Source organism: Salvelinus fontinalis, chromosome 10 (assembly GCF_029448725.1).
Source record: "Salvelinus fontinalis isolate EN_2023a chromosome 10, ASM2944872v1, whole genome shotgun sequence".
Classification (NCBI taxonomy): Eukaryota; Metazoa; Chordata; class Actinopteri; order Salmoniformes; family Salmonidae; genus Salvelinus; species Salvelinus fontinalis.
Genome location: NC_074674.1, coordinates 16491546 through 16515620, shown reverse-complemented (window position 1 = coordinate 16515620; position 24075 = coordinate 16491546). Strand labels below are relative to the sequence as shown.

General features: G+C 43.5%; 1 protein-coding gene across 1 annotated transcript in view; it reads right to left on the bottom strand.

Moving 5' to 3' along the window:
- LOC129863707 (rho guanine nucleotide exchange factor 28-like) overlaps positions 1 to 24075 on the bottom strand; it is a 91371-nt gene that overhangs the window by 40182 nt on the left and 27114 nt on the right. Inside the window, exons 5-13 of the mRNA XM_055935896.1 lie at positions 21681 to 21864; positions 21278 to 21467; positions 17316 to 17400; positions 14914 to 14960; positions 9152 to 9215; positions 4624 to 4733; positions 4063 to 4340; positions 2539 to 2710; positions 2211 to 2334 (exon numbers count right to left, since the gene is read on the bottom strand). Of these exons, the coding sequence (XP_055791871.1) occupies positions 2211 to 2334; positions 2539 to 2710; positions 4063 to 4340; positions 4624 to 4733; positions 9152 to 9215; positions 14914 to 14960; positions 17316 to 17400; positions 21278 to 21467; positions 21681 to 21864 (1254 nt within the window). The remainder of the gene's footprint in view (positions 1 to 2210; positions 2335 to 2538; positions 2711 to 4062; positions 4341 to 4623; positions 4734 to 9151; positions 9216 to 14913; positions 14961 to 17315; positions 17401 to 21277; positions 21468 to 21680; positions 21865 to 24075) is intronic.

Below are 24075 nucleotides of genomic sequence, written 5' to 3'. Positions count from 1 at the left end.
GACCATTTCCGGAGACCTTCTACCTTACCTCACCTCGCTCATCAACTCATCCTTGACCGCTGGCTACGTCCCTTCCGTCTTCAAGAGAGCGAGAGTTGCACCCCTTCTGAAAAAACCTACACTCGATCCCTCCGATGTCAACAACTACAGACCAGTATCCCTTCTTTCTTTTCTCTCCAAAACTCTTGAACGTGCCGTCCTTGGCCAGCTCTCCTGCTATCTCTCTCAGAATGACCTTCTTGATCCAAATCAGTCAGGTTTCAAGACTAGTCACTCAACTGAGACTGCTCTTCTCTGTATCACGGAGGCGCTCCGCACTGCTAAAGCTAACTCTCTCTCCTCTGCTCTCATCCTTCTAGACCTATCGGCTGCCTTCGATACTGTGAACCATCAGATCCTCCTCTCCACCCTCTCCGAGTTGGGCATCTCCGGCGCGGCCCACGCTTGGATTGCGTCCTACCTGACAGGTCGCTCCTACCAGGTGGCGTGGCGAGAATCTGTCTCCTCACCACGCGCTCTCACCACTGGTGTCCCCCAGGGCTCTGTTCTAGGCCCTCTCCTATTCTCGCTATACACCAAGTCACTTGGCTCTGTCATAACCTCACATGGTCTCTCCTATCATTGCTATGCAGACGACACACAATTAATCTTCTCCTTTCCCCCTTCTGATGACCAGGTGGCGAATCGCATCTCTGCATGTCTGGCAGACATATCAGTGTGGATGACGGATCACCACCTCAAGCTGAACCTCGGCAAGACGGAGCTGCTCTTCCTCCCGGGGAAGGACTGTCCGTTCCATGATCTCGCCATCACGGTTGACAACTCCATTGTGTCCTCCTCCCAGAGCGCTAAGAACCTTGGCGTGATCCTGGACAACACCCTGTCGTTCTCCACCAACATCAAGGCGGTGGCCCGTTCCTGTAGGTTCATGCTCTACAACATCCGCAGAGTACGACCCTGCCTCACACAGGAAGCGGCGCAGGTCCTAATCCAGGCACTTGTCATCTCCCGTCTGGATTACTGCAACTCGCTGCTGGCTGGGCTCCCTGCCTGTGCCATTAAACCCCTACAACTCATCCAGAACGCCGCAGCCCGTCTGGTGTTCAACCTTCCCAAGTTCTCTCACGTCACCCCGCTCCTCCGCTCTCTCCACTGGCTTCCAGTTGAAGCTCGCATCCGCTACAAGACCATGGTGCTTGCCTACGGAGCTGTGAGGGGAACGGCACCTCAGTACCTTCAGGCTCTGATCAGGCCCTACACCCAAACAAGGGCACTGCGTTCATCCACCTCTGGCCTGCTCGCCTCCCTACCACTGAGGAAGTACAGTTCCCGCTCAGCCCAGTCAAAACTGTTCGCTGCTCTGGCACCCCAATGGTGGAACAAACTCCCTCACGACGCCAGGACAGCGGAGTCAATCACCACCTTCCGGAGACACCTGAAACCCCACCTCTTCAAGGAATACCTAGGATAAAGCAATCCTTCTGCCCCCCCCCCCCCCCCCCCCCTTAAAAGATCTGATGCACTATTGTAAAGTGGCTGTTCCACTGGATGTCATAAGGTGAATGCACCAATTTGTAAGTCGCTCTGGATAAGAGCGTCTGCTAAATGACTTAAATGTAAATGTTAAATGTATTGTATGTAGATTGATGAGGAAAAAAACTATGTGGAAAAAGTCAAGGGGTCTGAATATTTTCCTGAAGGCACTGTATATTTGACATTCAATTGAATACCTGAAGTCCCACCAAAATGTCTGGATTCCATAGATTTTGTCTTTCTCATTACACAATTTTTTATGTGCTATAATTCAATCATTATTTTTCTATAAAAAAATAGTTGAGTGTCTTAGGCCATTATGCAGCTGTAACATTGATCAGAACTGTATTTGTGACCTTTTATCCATTTGAAGACCGTTACTACACATAGAAGTACAGGACCAAACATACAAAAGACGAACAAGGCATTGGAAGTGACGGGACTATCAATATCATCATGTTCTCAGAAAACCCTGTCACCTTTATTCCAATCAAAGTAATACCCCACTGGGCACAGACGTCAATTCAACATCTATTCCTGGTTGGTTTAACGTCATTTTTTTGAATTGACGTTGAAACATTGTTGATTCAACCATTGTGTGGCCAGTGGGAAAATTCTCAGGAAGGGTTTCTCAATGGGGGGGGTTAATAACTCTGAAAGGTCCCACGGACACTAACCTGGGCTGAGGTCAGATGTCGCAGGCTGGGCCGAGGTGTCACGGGAGAAGCGGGAGGGCAGCAGGCTGATCTTGGGGGAGGAGTAGGAGTAGGAGCGGTGTCTGATCTTCTGGTCGCCCATATCCTGGAAAAATACAACACAACACAAACACTGAGGTCAACACAACGGGGATACATTTTAGATTTACAGTCGGCCCTAATATATTGGTCCTTACAACCTCCTTTGGAGTGGAACGGCCAGTAGATTGTCAAAGGAGGAGGAGAGAAACTATGACATTTCTTTATGCGAGTCTCTGTGTGTGAGGGTGGACAAGCTTCTGCCTGGTACCTTTGTGGGGGTGGGGTCACCGGCCGAGGAGGCAGAGTGTGTGCGTGTGCAGGTGAGGTCTGGGGAGGCGTCGTCCCCGCTGCTACGAGGGTCAAAGGTAAGAGGAGAGAAGGGAGACTTCTCCAGAACCCCCTCCTCCTCACTGTCAATCACTAGAGCTACCAGACTGGGGCTGTCAGGGAGAGAGAGAGAGAGGAGGGAACGTCAACATAAAGGCTCATCTGAACGCACTGGTGGTCCTCTGAGCATGGAGCTTGCAACGCCAGGATAGTGGGTTCGATTCCCAGGACCACCCATACGTAAAATCTGTACACGCATGACTAAGTCGCTTTGGATAAAAGTGTTTGCTAAATTGCATATATTATATTATTACTTAAGCCTTCTCATATCCATACTCTAAGTGCTGAAACCAACAGCTGGCGCAAGGTAAAAGTAAATTAATTGGCTTCAGCACATACAGTATTAAGAATGCATTTCTTAGCTGTCATTTCTTAGCAAAGTAGCTATTCCTCAAAAAGGTTATTGGAAATTTTCTTGTGCTATTTCTTATGTTTTTTCTTAAGCAAAAAGTTAAGAAGAAATTAGATTATTGAAAATAAAGTTATTGGAAATGTTCTTAATTCCAAGATAGCTAAACCCTTGTCTTAAACTCAGGGCAGTGAGAGAAAAAGCTCATGAAAAAATGTAACATGTTGAATTCACTCAAACTTAATCTGAAAGTTTCAGTATTGATTATTTTAAACCCAAGAACATGTTTTAGAACAGTAATCTCAGTACAAAATATGCTAACATGATGCCATTGCTAGCTAGATAGCTGACTAAATTGGTTGCCTAACAACAAACATCTCAAGAAGATATTTCAAGAGTTCATAAGAAAATCATTCAATCTTAAGATATTGTAGAGGAATTGCACTTACGAACTTCTTTTTTTTTTCTTAAGAAGAGTCTTAAATTTTGGTGTAAGAAGTGTTTTGTGAATCCGGCCCCTGGAGAATAAACCCTCCTCCTCACAGCTGCCCATGTCCCTTAATGATGATGATGTGGTTGTTACTGACAAGGAGCACATGGCTGAGCCCTTTAATCACCACTTCATCAGGATTCCTATTTGACTTAGCCATGTCTCCTTGCCCGGCCAACATTTCCTCATCTCCCACCCCTTCTAATGCAACTAGCCCCAATGCTCCTCCCTCTTTTTCCCCTGCCCCGCTACAAAGTTTCTCCCTGCAGGCGGTCACTGAGTCTGAAATGCTAAAGAATCTCCTTAAACTTGACCCCAAAAATCCATCTGGGTCAGATGGTTTAGACCCTTTCCTCTTTAACGTTGCTGCCCCTATGATAGTTTCGGGCACCGTGAGGGTTTATACGTTGAGAATACCTGGCTTTGGAGAGCACGTTTGCGATACGGGAGTTGGCCATATCCCACATGTGAGATATCGAAACAAATAATTGAAAGAGAACTTCTCTCGATCAAAAAAGAAACCCAATGGCTTGAGTAACAGAGGGTTGCATGAATGATCTTGATACCTGAGGTTAGGTGACTCCAGAGGTGGGCTCCCTCTCTGATTGGTTAGGTATGAGTGGGAAAGGCTGTTCACTCGGGCAAGGGCTCGGTCAGCAGGGGAGGACAAGGGAGAAGAAGAGATGAAGGGGGACTGTTGCTCCTCCAGTCCGAAGGGAGGAGGGGTGACGGTGGCCTGTTGGAGGAGGACCTCTGAGTCCACTGTGTCCCACACCCTGCTGTCAGTCACAGAGCTGTCCCTCGTTATCCCGGCAACACTAACCGTGGCCTTGAGGTCATCCACCTGTGTGTGTGTGTGTGTGTGTGTGTGTGTGTGTGTGTGTGTGTGTGTGTGTGTGTGTGTGTGTGTGTGTGTGTGTGTGTGTGTGTGTGTGTGTGTGTGTGTGTGTGTGTGTGTGTGTGTGTGTGTGTGTGTGTGTGTGTGTGTGTGTGTGTGTGTGTGTGTGTGTGTGTGTGTGTGTGTGTGTGTGTGAGTGAGAGAGAGAGAGCAACAGATAAATAGATCAATAAAGTATTTGCTCAAATACCACATCATCAATCGCATGAGTTATGGTAAGGTGGTCTACCTCTGTGGAGAGCTGACTCCTGCCATTGATCATGGAGGCTGATTTGTCTGCCACAGCAGAGTGGGAGGACTGTCTCTGGGTTCGTCTGGGGTGGGCCGTCTGGGACTTCACTGGAGAAAACAACACAACAAGAGACACGCTCTGGATGATAGTGATAAATGTTGCTAAATTACATATTGACTGCTACTGCTTTCTTGGCCAGGTCTCCCTTGCAAAATAGACTCTGTGTCTCAATGGGCTTTTCCTGGTTAAACAAAAGTTTAATAAAAATGTAAAAAAATAAAATGAGACTATCTACAGCCAAGAGTGTGGGGTGAGAGCCATCAGTCAAACTGGGGGCTAAGACCACCACAAAATAATGAGTGCTATGTAAGAACACAACATATTGGTAAAAATATGCTAATTGATGTTTATCAAAACAAAGCAAAGATGAATGTCTGTTCCAATCAATCACAATCATCAAAAGAACATTCCATTCGCCAATACCAGTTGAGAGGAGAATAGCATAATGGGCCTTTATGACAATGGAATGCTAAAAAAAACATCGATTTCTGTTGACTTGGTAGTTCTAGAATACATGATGGAAAAGATTCCTTCCTATTCTCCATATATCAGCTGCTTGGTTGCTCTTTCAGAAAAAACATGTGAATGTCACATGTGAACACGTGATCTTGTGTGATCTCATGTGATCACATGTGATTTAATGTTAAGTTAATGTGACAACATGTGAACCTACATGTGATAAATTTAAATGAAGCACGTTGAATACATGATCTCGTGAAATTAATGTTTAAAAAAAAATGCCAACATGGGGATTTAACATGAAACTACACATGACGACATGTGAGCAAATGAAAACACGATCTCATGTTAAATATTCATTTGTATTTGTACAGCTAAATGCAGGTGTTAATGTTAACAGGACAGTATGCTGCTGTATGCTGATCACTTGGGACTCAACCTCACTTGGGATTCAGCCTCACAACCTCTTGGTTGCTAAGCTACCTGAAGTTCCTGCCGCGCCACCAGGTCTGTGGACATAATGGAAATTGGCAAGAATGCATTTCTGTACTTTGCCGAAAGTTGCAGTAAAAATAAAGTAAATATAACAACTTGAAGGTGTTATTTCCATTAAATGACAGTATGCTGGTGTATTCTAATTTGAATTAGTGTAAGGAATCTTGTATAATTTCATACTGTGACAACACTTGGGACTCAGCCTTAAACAGGATTTGAACTAATAATCTCTTGGTCGCTAGCAACCTGAAATATCCTACAAGAGTGCAATGACACCACCAGATCTGCGAGCGTGAAAGAGATATGGCCATAGACTTATTGGCAAGAATACATTTCTGCACTTAGCTAAAAGCTGCCCAGAATAAAGTAAATAATTGTCAAATAATCACAACCAACATAACGTCAATGTAAAACTAGCAGTGCCCAGGGCCTCCCGGGTGGCGCAGTGGTCTAGGGCACTGCATTGCAGTGCTAACTGCGCCACCAGAGTCTCTGGGTTCGCCCCCAGGCTCTGTCGCAGCCGGCCGCGACCGGGAGGTCCGTGGGGCGACGCACAATTGAGCCAGCGTCGTCCGGGTTAGGGAGGGTTTGGCCGGTAGGGATTTCCTTGTCTCATCGCGCTCCAGCGACTCCTGTGGCGGGCTGGGCGCAGTGCGCGCTAACCAAGGGGGCCAGGTGCACGGTGTTTCCTCCGACACATTGGTGTGGCTGGCTTCCGGGTTGGAGGCGCGCTGTGTTAAGAAGCAGTGCGGCTTGTTTGGGTTGTGCTTCGGAGGACGCATGGCTTCGACCTTCGTCTCTCCTGAGCCCGTACGGGAGTTGTAGCGATGAGACAAGATAGTAATTACTAGCGATTGGATACCACGAAAATTGGGGAGAAAAAGGGGATAAAAAAAAAAACTAGCAGTGCCCAAGGACACTTGACGTAGAGTTCATTTTTTGAGGATTTGAACTTGCAACCTCTTTGTTACTTATTCATTCTATATCAAAAACAATGATTAGGGTACCATGTTGTTACCTGGGGTACAAAAAGGTACAGTGCCTTCCGAAAGTATTCATACCCCTTGACTTATTCCACAGCTGTGAGTCTTACTGGGTAAGTCTTTAAGAACTTTGCCTACCTGGATTGTACAAAATTTGCAATTTATTCTTTAAAAAATTCTTCAAGCTCTGTCAAGTTGGTTTCAATCATATTTAAGTCAAAACTGTAACTAGGCCACTCAGGAACATTCAATGTCGTCTTAGTAAGCAACTCCAGTGTATGTTTGGCCTTGTGTTTTAGGTTATTGTCCTGCTGATTGGTGAATTTGTCTCCCAGTGTATGTTGGAAAGCCTAAACAAACTCTCTAGTCCTTGCCGATGACAAGCATACCCATAACATGATCCAGCCCCCACCATGCTTGAAAATTGTTGCATTGGATTTGTAGCAAACATAACACTTTGTATTCAGGCCATACAGTTAATTTATTTTCTATATTTTCTGCAGTTTTACTTTAGTACCTTGTTGCAAACAGGATGCATGTTTTAATTCTATATAGGCTTCCTTCTTTTCACTCTGTCATTTAGGTTAGTATTGTGGAGTAACTACAATGTTGTTGATCCATCCTTAATTTTCTCCTATCACAGCCATTAAACTGTAACTGTTTTAAAAGGTTACTATTGGCTTCATGGTGAAATCCTTGAGTGGTTTCCTTCCTCTCCGGCAACTGAGTTAGGAAGAACACCTGTATCTTTGTAGTGACTGGGTGTAGTGACACACCATCCAAAGTGCAATTAATATGCTCAAAGGCATATTCAAAATGTGGAAAAAGTCAAGGGGTGTGAATACTTTCTGAAGGCACTGTACACTTCACTGGTACACATATGAACTCAAATGGTACAGTTCGGTACCTTGTACGTATAATGAGACATTTTTCTACCCAATATTTTCTATATACGGTGATCATCACTGCACTTGTACTGGTGGACCTCATTAGCATATTTGGTGCCATGATGAAATAATAGTATTTATGCCAAACGTCAGTGGAAGTGCTGTAGAATTTGAAGTGTTTGATGGTTATTCCGATGCAAGTAGAGCGCACCTCCATTGACACTGTCTGTTCGGCAAATGCGGTAAGAGAATGTGTCAGTAATGAGCTTCACTGTGAAGAGGTTATTGTGCATTTCCCAGTAAATTAATGGCAACTGGTTCCCAGAAGTTGTGGTGAATTTGTCATTTCTTAACTGGAAACTAAAAGTCACAAAACTTACTGGAAGAATGTTGCCAGTAACCTACAGGACACGTGCTGCCACTAGCAACCTTGGCAATAACTTACCGTGGCTTCACTGACTCTTCTGTTGACAGCAAACACATCACTCGCTGACAGGCAGAATACTATAACAGGGTCAACCTATCAACAGATTGCAGGCATGGCTAATTCTAGGCATGGCTTTCAGGTTGCTCTTTTTGGTGTCCCATAAGAGTGAATGTCATCCCAGTTAATGTTCTATGTTCCTAAACATTAAGCTTATATGGTGCATTCGGAAAGTATTCAGACCCTTTCCCTTTTTCCACATTTTGTTACGTTTCAGCCTTATTCTAAAATGCATTAAATTATAAATTTTTTCAATAATTACGACAATGCCAAAAAATGTTTAGACATTTTTGCAAATGTATAAAAAATATAAAACAGAAATATGTTATTTACATACAGACCCTTTGCTATGGCCGGTGTAGGCAGTCATTGTTAATAAGAATTTGTTCTTAACTGACTTGCCTAGTAAAACAAAGGTTCAATAATATAATATAAACACAAAAATGTGCACACTACCCAGAAAATGAGTTGGAAACTGAGCTGCACTTCCTAACCTCTTGCTAAATGTATGACCATATTAGAGACACATATTTCCCTCAGATTACACAGACCCACAAAGAATTCAAAAACAAATCAAATGTGATAAACTCCGATATCTATTGGGTGAAATACCACAGTGTGCCATCACAGCAGCAAGATGTGACCTGTTGCCACAAGAAAAGGGCAACCAGTGAAGAACGAACACCATTGTAAATACAAGCCCTATTTATGTCTATTTATTTTCCCTTTTGTACTTTAACTATTTGCACATCATTACAACACTGTATATAGACATAATATGACATTTTAAATGTCTTTATTCTTTTGGAACTTATGTGAGTGTAATGTTTACTGTTTATTTCACTTCTGTTTCTTGTCTATTTCGCTTGCTTTGGCAATGTAAACATATGGTCCCGTGTGGCTCAGTTGGTAGAGCATGGCGCTTGCAACGCCAGGGTTGTGGGTTCATTCCCCACGGGGGGACCAGGATGAATATGGATAAATATGGATGAATATGGATGAACTTTCCAATTTGTAAGTCGCTCTGGATAAGAGCGTCTGCTAAATGACTTAAATGTAAATGTAATGTAAATGTAATATGTTTCCCATGCCAATAAAGCCCCTTAAATTGAAATTAAATTGAGAGAGAGAGAGATAAACAGATAAATATATCTTACCTGTTTGTAATGTTGGAAGTTCCTCATCATCATCCAGAGAGAGAACGAGCTGCTCTTCAAAAACCTATTTGGATTTGAAATTATACAATATATATGAGGTTAATTTGAGGGTACATATCAGGTGAACTGTTTAGACATTACAGCATTTTTTGTACATAGTCCCCCCATTTTAGGGGATCAAAAGTATTGGCAAATTCACATATATGTGTATTAAAAAAGTCAAAAGTTTAGTATGTGGTTACATCAAGCTTGTGACTCTACAAACTTGTTGGATGCATTTGCTGTTTGTTTGGGTTGCGTTTCAGAGTATTTTGTGCCCAATAGAAATTAATGGTAAATAGTGTAGTGTGTCATTTTGGAGTCACCCTTATTGTAAATAAGACACTTCTACATTAATGTGGATGCTACCATGATTAAGGATAGTCCTGAATGAATTGTGAATAATGATGATTCTAATGATCCAGTGAGGCACGGTGTTCATTGACCTTGTCAGGCGTGATTCTAATGAGTGAGGAAGTTAGATGCACAAATATCACCCCCCCCAAAAATGCTAACCCCCCCTGTTATTGTAATGGTGAGAGGTTAGCATGTCTTGGGGGTCTGTAACTTTTTCACTCATTACAATCAGTAATTCCTGCCTTTTGATGTCATATGCCAGAGCAATGGCCTCCACAATCCAGTGGGAGAGACACTGCTTCGACAGGACTCTACCACAAGCAGGATTAGCAAAATCAAACAAAAAGTTGGTCACACAAATGGACACCCCTGGACCGCTCAATGTACATGCGTAATGCTCGTACTAGACATGGCATGTAACCTCCACTGCTCCACTGCTCCGAGCTGGCCGCCCGGCCAAACTGAGCAATCAGGGGAGAAGGGCCTTAGTCAGGGGGGTGACCAAGACCCGACGGAAGCCACTCCTCAGTAAAAGACACGACAGCCCGCTAAAGGACTCTCAGACCAAGAGAAACAAGATTCTCTAATCTGATGAAACCAAGATTGAACTCTTTGGCCTGATGCCAACTGTTATGTCTGGAAGAATCCTGGCACCATCCCTAGGGTGAAGCATGGTGTTGGCAGCTTCATGCTGTGGGGATGTTTTTCGGTGGTAGGGACTGGGAGACTAGTCAGAATCGAGGGAAAATTTAATGGAGCAAAGTACAGTGACATCCTTCATGAAAACCTGTTCCAGAGCACTCAGGACATCAGACTGGGGCGATGGTTCACCTTCCAACAGGAAAAAGACCCTAAGCACACAGCCAAGACAATGCAGGAGTGGCTTCGGGACAAGTCCCTGAATGTCCTTGAGTGGCCCAGCCAAAGCCCGGACTTGAACCCGATCGAACATCTCTGGAGAAACCTGAAAATAGCTGTGCAGCGACGCTCCCCAGCCAACCTGACAGAGCTTGAGAGGATCTGCAGAGAAGAATGGGAGTAACTCCCCAAGTACAGGTGTGTCAAGCTTGTAGCGTCATACACAAGAAGACTTGAGGCTGCAATCGCTGCCAAAGGTGCTTCAACAAAAGTACTGAGTAAAAGGTCTGAATACTTATGTGTTAAAACCTCTTCGGGCTAGGGGGCGGTATTTTCACGTCCGGATGAAAAGCGTGCCCAAAGTAAACTGCCTGCTACTCAGGCCCAGAAGATATGCATATAATTGGTAGATTTGGATAGAAAACACTCTAAAAGTTTCTAAAACTGTTAAAATTATGTCTGTGAGTATAACAGAACCTATCTGGCAGGTGAAACACAGAGGACAAACCATCTAGGATGGTTTGAGGTGACTGTTTTCAATTGGATTTCTATGTGAATCTAGATTTCTGAGGCATCTGGTTGCAGTTCCTATGGCTTCCACTAGATGTCAACAGTCTTTAGAAATTGGTTTATGTTTTTCTTTTGAGTAATGAAGAAGTAGCTCTTTCCTTTCTGGGTGTATAGCCAAGTGGACTGTTTTGTTTGGGGCGCGTGACCTGGAGCTTGCTCCACTTTCATTTTATCCGCTATTGAACACAGTTTATCCCGTCTTAAATTGTATCGATTACTTACGTTTTAAAATACCTAAAGTTGAATTAGGAAAGTTGTTTGAAATGTTTGGACAAAGTTTACAGGTAACTTATTAGATCATTTGTAGTCATGTTGGGCGAGTTTGAACCGGTGTTTTTCTGAATAGAACGCACCAAATAAAGGGACATTTTGAAGATAATAACGACGGAATTTATCGAATAAAAGGACCGTTTGTGATGTTTATGGGACATTTTGGAGTGCCAACAGAAGAAGATCTTCAAAGGTAAGGCATGAATTATATCGTTATTTCTGAGTTTTGTGTCGTGCCTAGTGGGTTGAAATATGATTGTCACGTGTTTGTATGATGGGGTGCTGTCCTCAGATAATCGCATAATCTGCAATTTCCCCGGATGTTGTCGAAACGTTCCGCTAGCGGAACCCCTAGCCGTAACAGGTTTTTAATGGACTCGAATTTAGTCACGCTTGATCTATATAGATCGATGCTTCTAATTGTGCATGTTAACAAGACATTTTTGTTGATTATTAAAAGGTTATACTCTATGGCTGGATTTATGTATTTTTTCCCAATGCTACATTAATTTGGCAGACCTAACTTGATTGACCCTGTTTCTACAAGGCCTAGTCTATGAGAGTCTATCATATTTGTATGAACATTTTGGTAACGCCTAGGCTATAGATATGCATTCAGGTAATGAACTCATTATTATGCATGAACATTTTAACTTGATTACAATTATTTATTGTCAATCATTCTTGAATTTGTTAGGCTAAACAATTAAGAAGATTAATGAACTGATAATACATTTATACATTGCTTGTTTCCCAATTTGTTTTGAATTTATTCTTTGGTGAGCATCACCAAAGACAAGGGCCACGGGGTCCTCCAACGAGCCAGTGTTCGTAGGCATGACAGGGACACCCGGAGTGATCGGTTCAGGTGGCATCCAAGTGAGTCTCTATCACCCACCGCTGGAACGGTCGAATCAGCAACAATCCCGGGGGAACCACAGCTATCATAGAAGCCATCATCCCTAATGTGACCCCTGGAAACCGGCCTTCCTCTCCAGGGGCAAGAATGCACGATTCTTGGCTGAGTCTAACTCGAGACTCAGAAACAGATTGTGCTGAGACGGGGTCAAACAGCTCTTCTTTTGACTCACTATGAAACCCAGAAACTGAACATGGGAAACCAGCATGGATATGTGTAACACACCACCTGCTCCCTGGACTCCGCTACCACCAGCCAATCGTCCAGGTAGTCTATTATCCCGAGCCCCTGACATCGCATAGGTGCCAAATTCTCCCTCCACAAATGTGCGAGGCGGCAGGGAAAGCCCAAAAGGGACGACCAGAAACTCGAAGGCTACAGCCTCGAAATGGAACCTCAGGAATTTTCTGTGAAGGGGATATATGGCCACATAAAAGTATGCGTCCTTCTGATCGATGGAGGTGAACCAATCACCCGGGCACACTGACTGTAACAACCGGCTACTCGTGAGCCTTCTGAATTTGTAGACTGTGAAGGGCTTGTTTATGGCACGCAGGTTTAAAAAGGGATGCAAAGTCCTGCCTCTTCTGGGAACCAGGAAATACCGGCTGTACCAGCCATCCTGGACCTCTGACATAGATAATAAAGTGGGGGTCGCACAACGAAATATAGCCTGTACCCCAATGTCACTGTTCGTGGGCTGATCGTCACAGACTACGAGTCTCCCGTAAAGTCCCATTTGAAGGGGCGGACTGCCACCTTGTGGACTCTGAGAATTTGGTTATTTTTCTATTTCCACCATTTTCGTCAACCGAGTGTCTGACAGTGGAACTCTTTATATTCAGCTCCCATGTGAACGACACAGCACTCTTGACACCAGTGAACACCGTGGGGTAGAAACAATGTGTTTAAACGCCAACGTTTGCCTGAAGCCCGGTCCACCCTGGGTTCGGGGGGGTACTGTTGTCACAGTGAACATCTGGGAAGGGGCGCAAGGCGAGAACCGAGCTGTGCCACCTCCCCTCTCGTCGCGCTAGGTGCGTGTGGGCTGCACGCATAAAAAAAATTGGCTCCGGAAAATGATTATCAATGAGGTGATCATGCCAACCAGTCATAGGTACCGGTTACACTGCACCTTGTAACTGAGTTAGAAAAGGGACAGACAACTCTGAAATCTGTGCTAGCAGAGACAGGGCGATTCGCAATTGAATCTAATTCCCAGGAACGAAATGCGTTGAGCAGGAGACCAACTTCTTGGAGTTCATATGAACCACAGAGACTGTGTGTGGGATAATAGCATGATTGCCAATCGCATACCGAGTCCATAACCTGTATCAGTAAGCACCTCATAGGGACCAGTGAGCTACAGGGAGGAATCAGCAATGAATACCAGTAATGTACCACCAACGAGGGAGGTAAAACCACGTGATGTATTCCTTCGGTCTGGAGAACCTCTCTGACCACAGTATGGTCCATTTAGAACAACCAAGCAACTGAGCGCGACATATGCCTTGCTCAAGGGCACATCAACAGATTTTCCACTTAGTCAGCTCAGGGATTAGAACCAGCAGCCTTTTGGTTACTGGCCCAATGCTCTTAACCGCTAAGATACCTGCCTTAACGAGTCAGATTAACGAGTCAGGCTACGCAGCGCTGTTTAACTAGTCTGATCCCATCCACATAAGACCAGATCATCGACCAAGTCTGGGAAGAGAGGTAAAACGGTGCTCGACTGAGGCAGGCCAAGGCGGCAGGGAGTTGCCCACTGAAAGGCCGCCCTCTCCCTTCAAGTTGCCTCCCTTAGTCAGCGGCAGAGCGCACAGCAACATGGTCGAGCAAGGGCAGCTATCGCACGCCTCAGCCTAGGCAGACCAAAGCCCCCAATTCACCCCTAGGTTCCATAGCTCAGACCCAACCAAGGTATGGGCACCCGTGAGGGGAAGCCATAAGAAACAGCATTTGTAGGGAACAACAGACGAGCAGCAGGTGCTTCTAATCAGGGATGCCGCTCATCTGCCAATCAGGGATGTGGCTTTTCTGGTACGCTATCTCATGAATTGAGAGGATGTCTCCAAGTGAGCAGACGCGTAAGTCAATTGATTCATGAATTACCCTTCGTGCCCGCTCGCATACCTTAGAATTCTGTATTTCTTTGTGACTGACTTGCATACAGGTAGACCAGAAAAAGCCACATCCCTGATTGGCAGATGAACGGCAACCGTGATTAGAAGCACCTGCTGGTTTGAATTAAATTGCACCTACACACCCGAAGAAGGCTGCAAAGCCAAAACGTCTCCTATTCCTAACGTCTGCTGTCCCTGATGCGGTGAAAAGAATACAATAAAATACCAAATGAAGTAAGCTTTATGCGACATCTTTTAGAGTGCGGACCCATTACGCCTTGTGTTTGTCTGAATTTGCGGGTGTTACCAGCCCAGCTTCTTGGAGAACACGATGGTCCCCTTTTGATTAAATTGAATCAGATAGCCATGCACGCACACACCTATGAGCAGAGGATGAGGTGACTGCATGTGGGAAGTCCATTAGCACTGCTCAGAACGGTCATAACGAAACACACACAATACGGTAAAAAGCTTTCCCGGAGAAAGAGCAAACAATGTGTGCACACATTAACTCTCATCAGCCTCACAAAAGCACACACACAAAAACAGATCCACACATGCACACCAAACTCATTGATGTACCAGGTCATTTCATTTGAAAAGATAAAACAGAAAAGTATACTTACTCTAACCACCAGTGTAAGGTCTTCTACTGGCAGCCCCCTGCCTAGACCTGCAGAAGAGAAAGACACTTAACGACACCCTTTAACACCCTGAGCAGTGATTGGTCACAAGACAAGATAGGTGACCTCTCCACTAAATATGCTGGAATCACTGCTTGACTTCTAGAACCTCTAGCTATGTCCTGTTCTGCCAATATTCTGCAGGAACTAAGACGTCTAGAGCAGCGGAGCTAAAGCAACAGGGAAAAAATGGTAGAGAGTGGTTGTTATGTACAGGTCTATAGATCTATAGTGCTTCCTTCCAGTCTGGCTGGGGCTGCTGAGGGGTGAGGTCGATACAGAGATAAGACTTCCTGTCCTGTCTCTCTAAGTATGCATCGATATCAAGCCTGCCGTCACTACGGTTACCAGAAACAAGAGAGAGAGAGAGAGAGAGGCAGCGTGTGTCTGAGGCGATGTGTGTGTGTGTGTGTCTGTGTGTGTGTGGGGGGGGGAACCACCGCAGCCCACCCAGAAGAGAGAGGGAATGAGTCCCAAACTAACCTCTCACCTACACCACTGATATTTTCACAAAGGGCTTTCTGTGTTTGTGTGTGTGCATGCGTTTGTGTGTGTGCGTGTGTGTCCCAAAAAGCTTGGTAAATTAAACTAATTACAGGAAGAGAGAGAGAGAAACAGTTGGAATTGATATCAGGATGTTGAGGTAAAAAACCCTGCTTTATCCGAGCAGCTGTGTAGCTTTACTTACAGCCTTTCACAGAGCCACTGTGACACAGACAGAGTGAGAGACAGTAAATATGGACAGCTTCTAGATGGAGAGGCCAAAGCTCTGACAGACACTCACACCATGTCCAACACCTCATCTGTCTAGTGTGTGTGTGTATGGCTATTATTTTATGCCAAGTCATATTAGGTCATCCAAGACTTGCTCCATGAAGCTGTATTTACTGAAGGAGGAATCTAGACACACACCAGGCAGGACATTTTTCCTAGAAACACATTTTTCCGCGCAAACCCCAGACACACACATTCCACACACTTAGCATCGTAAGTCAGTGTCTTCATCTTTTTCATCATCTCGACTGGGTCTTCGAAGGGGTCTCAGACCAACAATGTGAGGCCAACCACCGCTCTCTCTCTCCCCTCCTCTCTCAATCTCTCTCATACAGACCATGGTTGGAAATTAACACACGCCAAATGCGGGTCGATTTTGTCATTGGCGGGTAAGAATGTACATTTCACCAGACACGTTGGCGGAGCATTTGGAAAAAGTTTTTTTTTTTTTTTTTATCCAAAGACCAGATGTAGAAGTTGGTCGAATAGACAAGAAAGACTCATAAAGTGTGACTTTGTTCTCGTGTTTCTTGGCCAGTTACATCGTTTTGTTCACATGCTAGGTTGTTTTTCAATGTTAGTTTGAGTTTTCTGCAACTGTCTGCTGCTAAGAAGACATTACAGTGTGAGATTTTTGTCGTCACAGATAAGCAAGTGCCCAAATGACCACTGTAAAAGCCCATCCCTTAATTAAAGGGCCAGCTGAAAATGTTTGTCACACCTAATGACTGTGCTTGATTGAGCATGGACTTTGATTCATTAACTTCTAGTCATTGTTCAACTAGATTTATTTGTGTGCTTCTGCGTTTCTACTTAGGAGCACATCATGTACTCCTTGTAAAAAAATGTCAGCGTAGAGCCTTGAACTATAATAATAAATAAAGCACATTACTCAGCATTTTGTGGTACTTAGTTGATTATTGATGTTCTGTTGTAGATCTGGTTATTTTTATTATTGGATCTAAATACTGTACATTGGTTAAAAGACGCAGGTCACAATAATTTAAGTGGAATTAAGCAAGTAATATAGTATATTACTAGTAATATATTTCTTGTTTTTTTAAATATTAGAAAGCATGCTCATCTGTTTTTATTGCAATTATGGATAAACAAAATATTTTGGCTGGTAAAAAATCCGGAATTGCTGGTAAAAAAATATATATATCCCTGTGCAGTGTGCATCCTGTATAGCACACGACTTGCTGACATCTGTGTCATGAGTGTGTATCGTCTGTTTCATTTAAACACGCTCATGTACATGACACGTGTGTGCTGGCTGGGTGGTGTGTGTGGCGTCATGGAGGCACATACACACAGGTCAGCATGGTGTATGTGTGTGCATACGTGTGTGTGGACTAGGCTGTGCCCTTCTCTCTGTGTGTCTCATGTGCAAACACTGTGTTCATGGCCTGGTCTTCCTGTTCTATTTGTGGTAACTGAGACTGTCCACTGGTAAACAGTGCTGTTTGGGGGCCCAAGGAAAGCACCATGACTCTCTGAACAGAGTTTGTTTTTGAAAGACTCATCACTAAGTTAAAGCCACAATCCTGAGTTTGGTGGTTCACCCTCACCTCCGTCACTGGTATCACTTGTATGGACATCCACTCCGTCACTGTCCTCCATCTGAACATCAACATCACCTCTCAGTGCTGAGATCTGTGCCAAAAACAGGAGTTCTGTGACAACATGCTCTTAAAAATAATAATAATAATATATACTGTAGGTAAACTATACTATACACAGCCTATGAATTTCAATGTAAATGCATTCATTATATTATAAAGGTTTTATTACAGTAAAACATAGTCAATTAATGAATTACATTTTCACTTAAGTATGTTTTGAAGTAGCAGCTATATACACTGATTGGCCAGTTTATTAGGTACACCAATTTAGTAATGGGTCAGACCCTCCAGAACAGCCTGAATTCTTTGGGTCATGGAAACATTGTTCAGTTGGTAACAATGGACCTAATGTGTGTCAGCAAAACATTCCCCAAACCATTAAACCACCGTCACCAGCCTGTACCGTTGACACCAGACAGGATTGGGCCATGGACTGCTTACGCCAAATCCTGACCCCACTGTTGGTGATCGCGTGCCTACTGGAGCCGCTTCTTGTTTTTAGCTGATAAGAATGGAACCTGGTGTGGTCGACTGCTGCAATAGCCCATCCGTGACAAGGACCGATGAGTTGTGCGTTCCAAGATGCCGTTCTGCACACCACGGTTGTACTGCACCATTATTTGTCTGTTTGCGGCCCGGCTGTTGGCTTGCACGATTTTTGCCATTCTCTTTCGACCTCTCATCAACGAGCTGTTTTCGCCCACAGGACTGCCACTGACTGGATGTTTTTTGTTTGTCGCACCGTTCTCGGTAAACGCTAGATAATGTCGTGCGTGGAAAGCGCAGGAAACTGGCCGTTTCTGAGATACTGAAACTGGCACGCCTGGCACCAACAATCATACCACGCTCAAAGTCGCTTTGGTCACTCGTTTTGCCCATTCTAACGTTCAATCGAACAGTAAGTGAATACCTCGATGCCTGTCTTCCTGCTTAATATAGCAAGACACTGTCATGTGACTAGAGCTGTGGCGGTCATGAAATCTTGTCAGCCGGTGATTGTCAAGCAAATAACTGCCGGTCCCACGGTAATTGACTGTTAATTAACATGAACACATTTAGCATCTCCTGGCTTCCATGCATAGCCTACAAACCACCGGTGCAGACCTTTGGAACATCCACATGTTAATAAATCCATGTAATATAGCCTACACCATCACAATAAATCCATTATCTATTTTAAACTGGTCTAAATAAACATGATATGAAGAAAATATAGTAAATCTCAGAAGAACAGAATAGCATACTCTGCATTGTCCTTATATAAGGCCCTGATCTGGCTATGCAATATGGTTGTGGGCTAAACTAGTTCGTTAAGCAGACAAGATTTGCTTAGAATTCAGTGGTATTATTTTATAGTATGAAGAATATAATTGAAAGTACCTGAATAAAATAGAAAGGATATTTTCTCCAAATTATTTGAGGGAGTGCGCACATGTGGCTTTTCTGTGTTAGCAGTTAACAAAGAAACAGGTACTCCAAGATGCTTAATTTAGAGTTATTAATGTAACTTTAGTTGTGATACAAATGTTGGGAAATGTGTCTTGATTTGTAATACATTCTAAGGCTGCATGATGCGACTCTAATGATGATTTGAAAAAAGTCGCAGGAAAGGCATGAGCGCTACTTTGTTTTTTTGAGCAGGCTGTACACACTTCATCAGTCTCTCATTCACAATTTGGCAAGCTCTTGATAATGCCTCGAATTTCCTGGCTGGATCCCCTTTGTGTGGCCATAATGCCCCCTAAAAAAAATCCATGCCTTTTGCGGCCAGTGGCCATTTTGCCCTTGGGCTGAATATAATAATTATAATTCCCTTCTCCCTGCTGCGTGCCGAAGCACCTCTCACTCACATTGGCTCTCCATCACGTTATCGGGTCTTTCTCACAGGCTACAAGTGAAGACAGACACATTGGGTACACAACTGCGGGCGTCCTTATCCAATTCCAAGGGGCATATTGAAGATATGGGAAGAACTGTCCACATTTACTTTCCGTCAGCCAACAAGATGAGTAGGCCTAATGAACAGCAAAAGCATTAGCCTATGTAAATCTACTATCCCCCATGGTACAAAAGTTGACCTATTCCATTTTGTACGATAAATAAATATTACAAACATGGTACGGGACAGTTATGAGATGCGATCGATCGCAAATGAATACAACCACTAGAATAAAAAAACGGTTTTAATCAATGAGCCTGATGCAACAGATGAGAACGTTTAGCTTAAAATGTTGATAAACTGTTTAGTTATTTCTTCATATTATAAGCGCAGCTATGGGCACACGGTAGTAGGCTATAAGCGGGAATGTTACATTAGCAGGAAAACACCATTTCTCAAAAAGTGACCACAAATGTGATTATGCATGTAATTATTTTATTATAAAAGGTGAACTTTTATGGTGAAAATGATCTCCCCCAAACTCACGCGCTGTGCATGTCTGCCAGTTAGGCTCTAAACCCGTTGTAAAGCGGATTAATGCGCTTCATTTTAAGAAGTTATTTGGCCACTTTAGCTGTGATACAAACCTTATCAAAACATATAGGCCTATGTGCTAGGCTACATGAGGTGTGCGACTATGATTTGAAAAGTGCCAAAAAAAGCATGCGCTGTTTGCCTAAAGCTGGGCATCATTCACAAGTAATAGGCTAATATTGTCACCACTATTCTTGATTTAATCTTATCTTTACATATACTAAATAATATATGTGTGAAATTTGTTTTGATTTAGAATGGACCATAATCATGCACATGTAATCTATGCACTTAAATAGCGAATGGAGGGCGCTTTTGTCGTGGTTCATTTTCATGCCAGCCAGGTAGACTACACTCCTGTTGTAAAGAGAAGCAATGTGCTTAATATTATGAAAGTTGAGAAATAAATATAGTAGGCCTAGCCTATAGAAAGCTGATGGGATCCTCCACTTTTTAATAGAGGCCATCACTCTGTTTTCTCTCACAATTGCATAGCCTATAGAAATGTTGCGCAACATGAGGTCATGTTGGCTCTCATAAAGTGTTTGATTAGATTTTCGATTACTTTTGCATTGATGTCAGAGTGATTAGAGGGACAATAGAGTGCTGAGTACCAGGCAGTTATCAAGTTTGGTAGGCTACTAATGACCATCAGCAGCATCAGAGCTTGAAGAAGCCTAATTACAGTGACTAAACGGTCACATGGAATTTGACTGCCATCATGACTCGTAACCGCTGGTGTGGCGGTAGTACAGTCACCGTAACAGCCCTACATGTGACTTACTGTCTATAGGAGTGAACCATTTCTGTGAACGGGGTGGTGTACCTAATAAATTGGCCACTGTGTACAGTTTCAATTTGCCTATGAATGTTCCCAGTTATTTTATAATCAAGCAGCAGGAATCGGTGGCTACAACAACATTATGTAACTTCATCTTTTAACAGACGTATTAATGTCACTATGTGGTATCTATGTCATTCAACAGTTAAGTGACCACATTTCCTGTGATCATGTTTACGACGGAGTGTGTGTAACATCCACATTACAAACTGCAAATATAGCCATTTTACTGCCTAAGTAAGATCCACCGGTATGAACAAGTCCAAAAACTAGACAAATCATGTGTGGATTAGTTCAAACATGTATTAGACAGAGCAAACACCAATAGTTTGTTTTGGAGTTTGTTTAAGTCAGCTTTAGTTTTTCCTTAAATTCTTCACAATGTTTTCCTCCCTAATCCACTGGACTCACCTGAAGGGAAAAACACATTGAGCTAAAGTGAACACTGGTCTGAATTCTGGGCCCGTATCCACAAAGCATTGCAGGGTAGAATCTGTCCATATAAACGTATTCATTATGATCCAAAAGGCAAAACTGATCCTAGATCAGCACTCCTACTCTGAGACGCTTTGTGGATACGAGCCCTGATCTCACCTGTCTGAGGATATTGTGGTCCGTCAGTTTCTCTCTGAGAACCAGGATGTTGTCCAGAACACTGCTCTCAGGGCCCCCCAGGAAGGTAAGGTTAAGGGTGCCAGACCCAGGACATACCCTTAGCACACAAGTCCTATCTGCCCACACACAGCACACCCCGACAGGGGGAGACCTCTGTGGGACAGGGGGGCTGTATGGAAGTGAAGTTGGAAGGTAATGGGTTAGTTATCTGATTGAGTTGGCCATTTTTTTAAGGACAATCATCACTCACACGAATCATTGCTCTTGGGTTGTTATGGTAAAAGAGGCCGTGTCCTCAATTACTTACCTGGTAAAATGAAGGCAATAAATAAACAAACATGATGATGATATAATCTTTTGTGGTGCAGAGGCGGAGACTCACGTGGTAAGTGCCATAAAGAGGGTGTGGTCTCCTCCATTCTGAGCCAGCTGGAGGGGTGTGGCCCCCTCCTCATTTGGAAGTGTCAGTGCCCTCTGACCCCTGGGCTGGCCAATCAGGAAGCGGGAGAGACAGAGCAAACCCAGACGCACGGAGAGGTGGAGGAGAGTGTCTCTGGGCTGGTGCTCTGCAGAGAGAGAGACAGAGAGAGACAGAGTGACAGAGAGTGACAGAGTTTATTTATTTATTTCCCCCTGATATTCATACTTCAACTATGTTCACATTGTTTAAAAACTGTACATAGCTAAAAGTATAACATTTGAAATGCCTTTGTACCGTTGAAACCTTTGTGAGTGTAATGTTTACTGTTAATTTCAGAAGATTCCTTTCACGTTTATTGTTTTAATATTCGTTTTGGCAATGTAAACATGTTTCCCATGCCAATAAAGCTCCCTTTGTATTGAATTGAGAAGGTAAGAGGGGGTAAAATAACATGGTAGCCAATGTTAATAACATTGCAGACACAGACAACACTGTGTTCCATAAAATAGATGAATACAGACAGTATTTAGGACAGAGGTATAAGAACATTGTGGCCTCTTACATCTCCACTATAAATCACTCAACTGTTATCACTGTTATCCTTCACACGATATCTTCACCGTCCACACTTATTGTATATACTCCCCTCTCTAGACCTAAACAAACATATCCTGGCTCCAGGTCAGGTGTGAATGCAGAAATACACTCTGACTGCGCACACACACAGTAGTACATGGTATGCGCATAGATGGTACGCACTGTAGCTAGAACACATACATTTAGTATTTGCTATTTTCTTAGGATCCCCGTTAGCGGTTGCAAAAGCAGCAGCTACTCTTCCCGGGGTCCACACAAAACATGAAACATGACATAATACAGAACATTAATAGACAAGAACAGAACTACATGGTACCGTATGTAGGCCTACTGTAGTTAACACACAATCCAGATGGGTGTCATGCTGTGTGAAGTCCATCTAGACTAGAAACCTGTATGGAGAATGCAATGCATACCAACAAAGCAGGTCAGGTATGTCACACTGGTGTTAGTTATTATACTGGCTTGTATCTTAGGGCTGTGGTATTGAGAAAAATTGAAGTACCACGTTAGCTACAAGTCCTTGGGAAAGTTCAACCCCTGTTTGATTCAGGCTGCATATCAAATGGCACCCTGTTCCCAATCTAGTGCACTACTAATGACCAGAAATCGGGTGTCATTTGAGAGGCGACTTCAGTAACTCCTCCTCGTAATGAAGAGATGAGACATTGCGAGTGACAGGGATAATAGCGACATTGACAGAAGCCAGCGAGAGAGCATCAGAAGAGCCCAGACACACACACAAATACGGTAACCCTCTAAACCTGCTCAGCATGTGTTAATGAAGCGGGTGCGTTGGACGGATCAGGTGGCTGCGGGCCAGAGCAGGGCACACACACATTCTTGTTGCGTTTGATTACACACACTGAATTACATTTTTTAGGAGGGGAATAGGTCTATACTTTCCAGCAAGACTAAGAAAGAAAGCTACAGTTGCTATGGAAATCGGCCCATATCTCTTCATTCGGAATCGCTGTCCTAAACTTGAACTTTCTCTCCATATCTTTTTCACACTGTGTCCGTTCCCACAGTTACCCATGCTGTACCACAAATGCTTAACGATGTACCACATAACCACGACCCAATTACTTGACCAAGAACTGTAAATGAGGGGAAAATACTGTACCTTCCAGGTCAAAGTTCGGTCAACTAAGAAAATGTATTGAAAAATGTCCTTAGAGACAATATTTTAACAAACCTAACGCAATGCTAAATCTTAGCGCTAGCGCTATATGTTCGGGGGAGTGCCAGAAATGTTTGAGCTATTTTCACAACCGGAATTATGGCCGCAGTAGCTGACGGTGGTGTGAAAAGGCTGGGTTTTAATGACTAAACAAGTTGTAGGTGTGTCAAGGCTTGACCCCTCACTGGCCAATCAGAACATGCTCCATGGCTAAATAGGTGGTTGCTTAAAATTGTGTATTTACGGTGTTTTATGTATTGCGTTGTGATCAACTCCAGTTTGACTGTTAATCCATTATAGCCTAGTTTGTTAAATAGCCTACAGAAACAAAATAACAAAATGTATGTAGGCCTATCCCATCTTTGCTAAATAGGTTGAACATGTTTGCAGTCCACATTGCATGGCTTTCAATATGGAAATATATTGTTAAAATTAACATTCGCACTGATATAAGGGCGAGGCCTACTGTACATTATATCTGCCATGTCAGAGGCATGGACTATCAGAACATTGTCAATAAGCAAAATTTAAATTCACAAGGTTTAAAAAAAGAGTGAATAATTCTAAACAAAACAA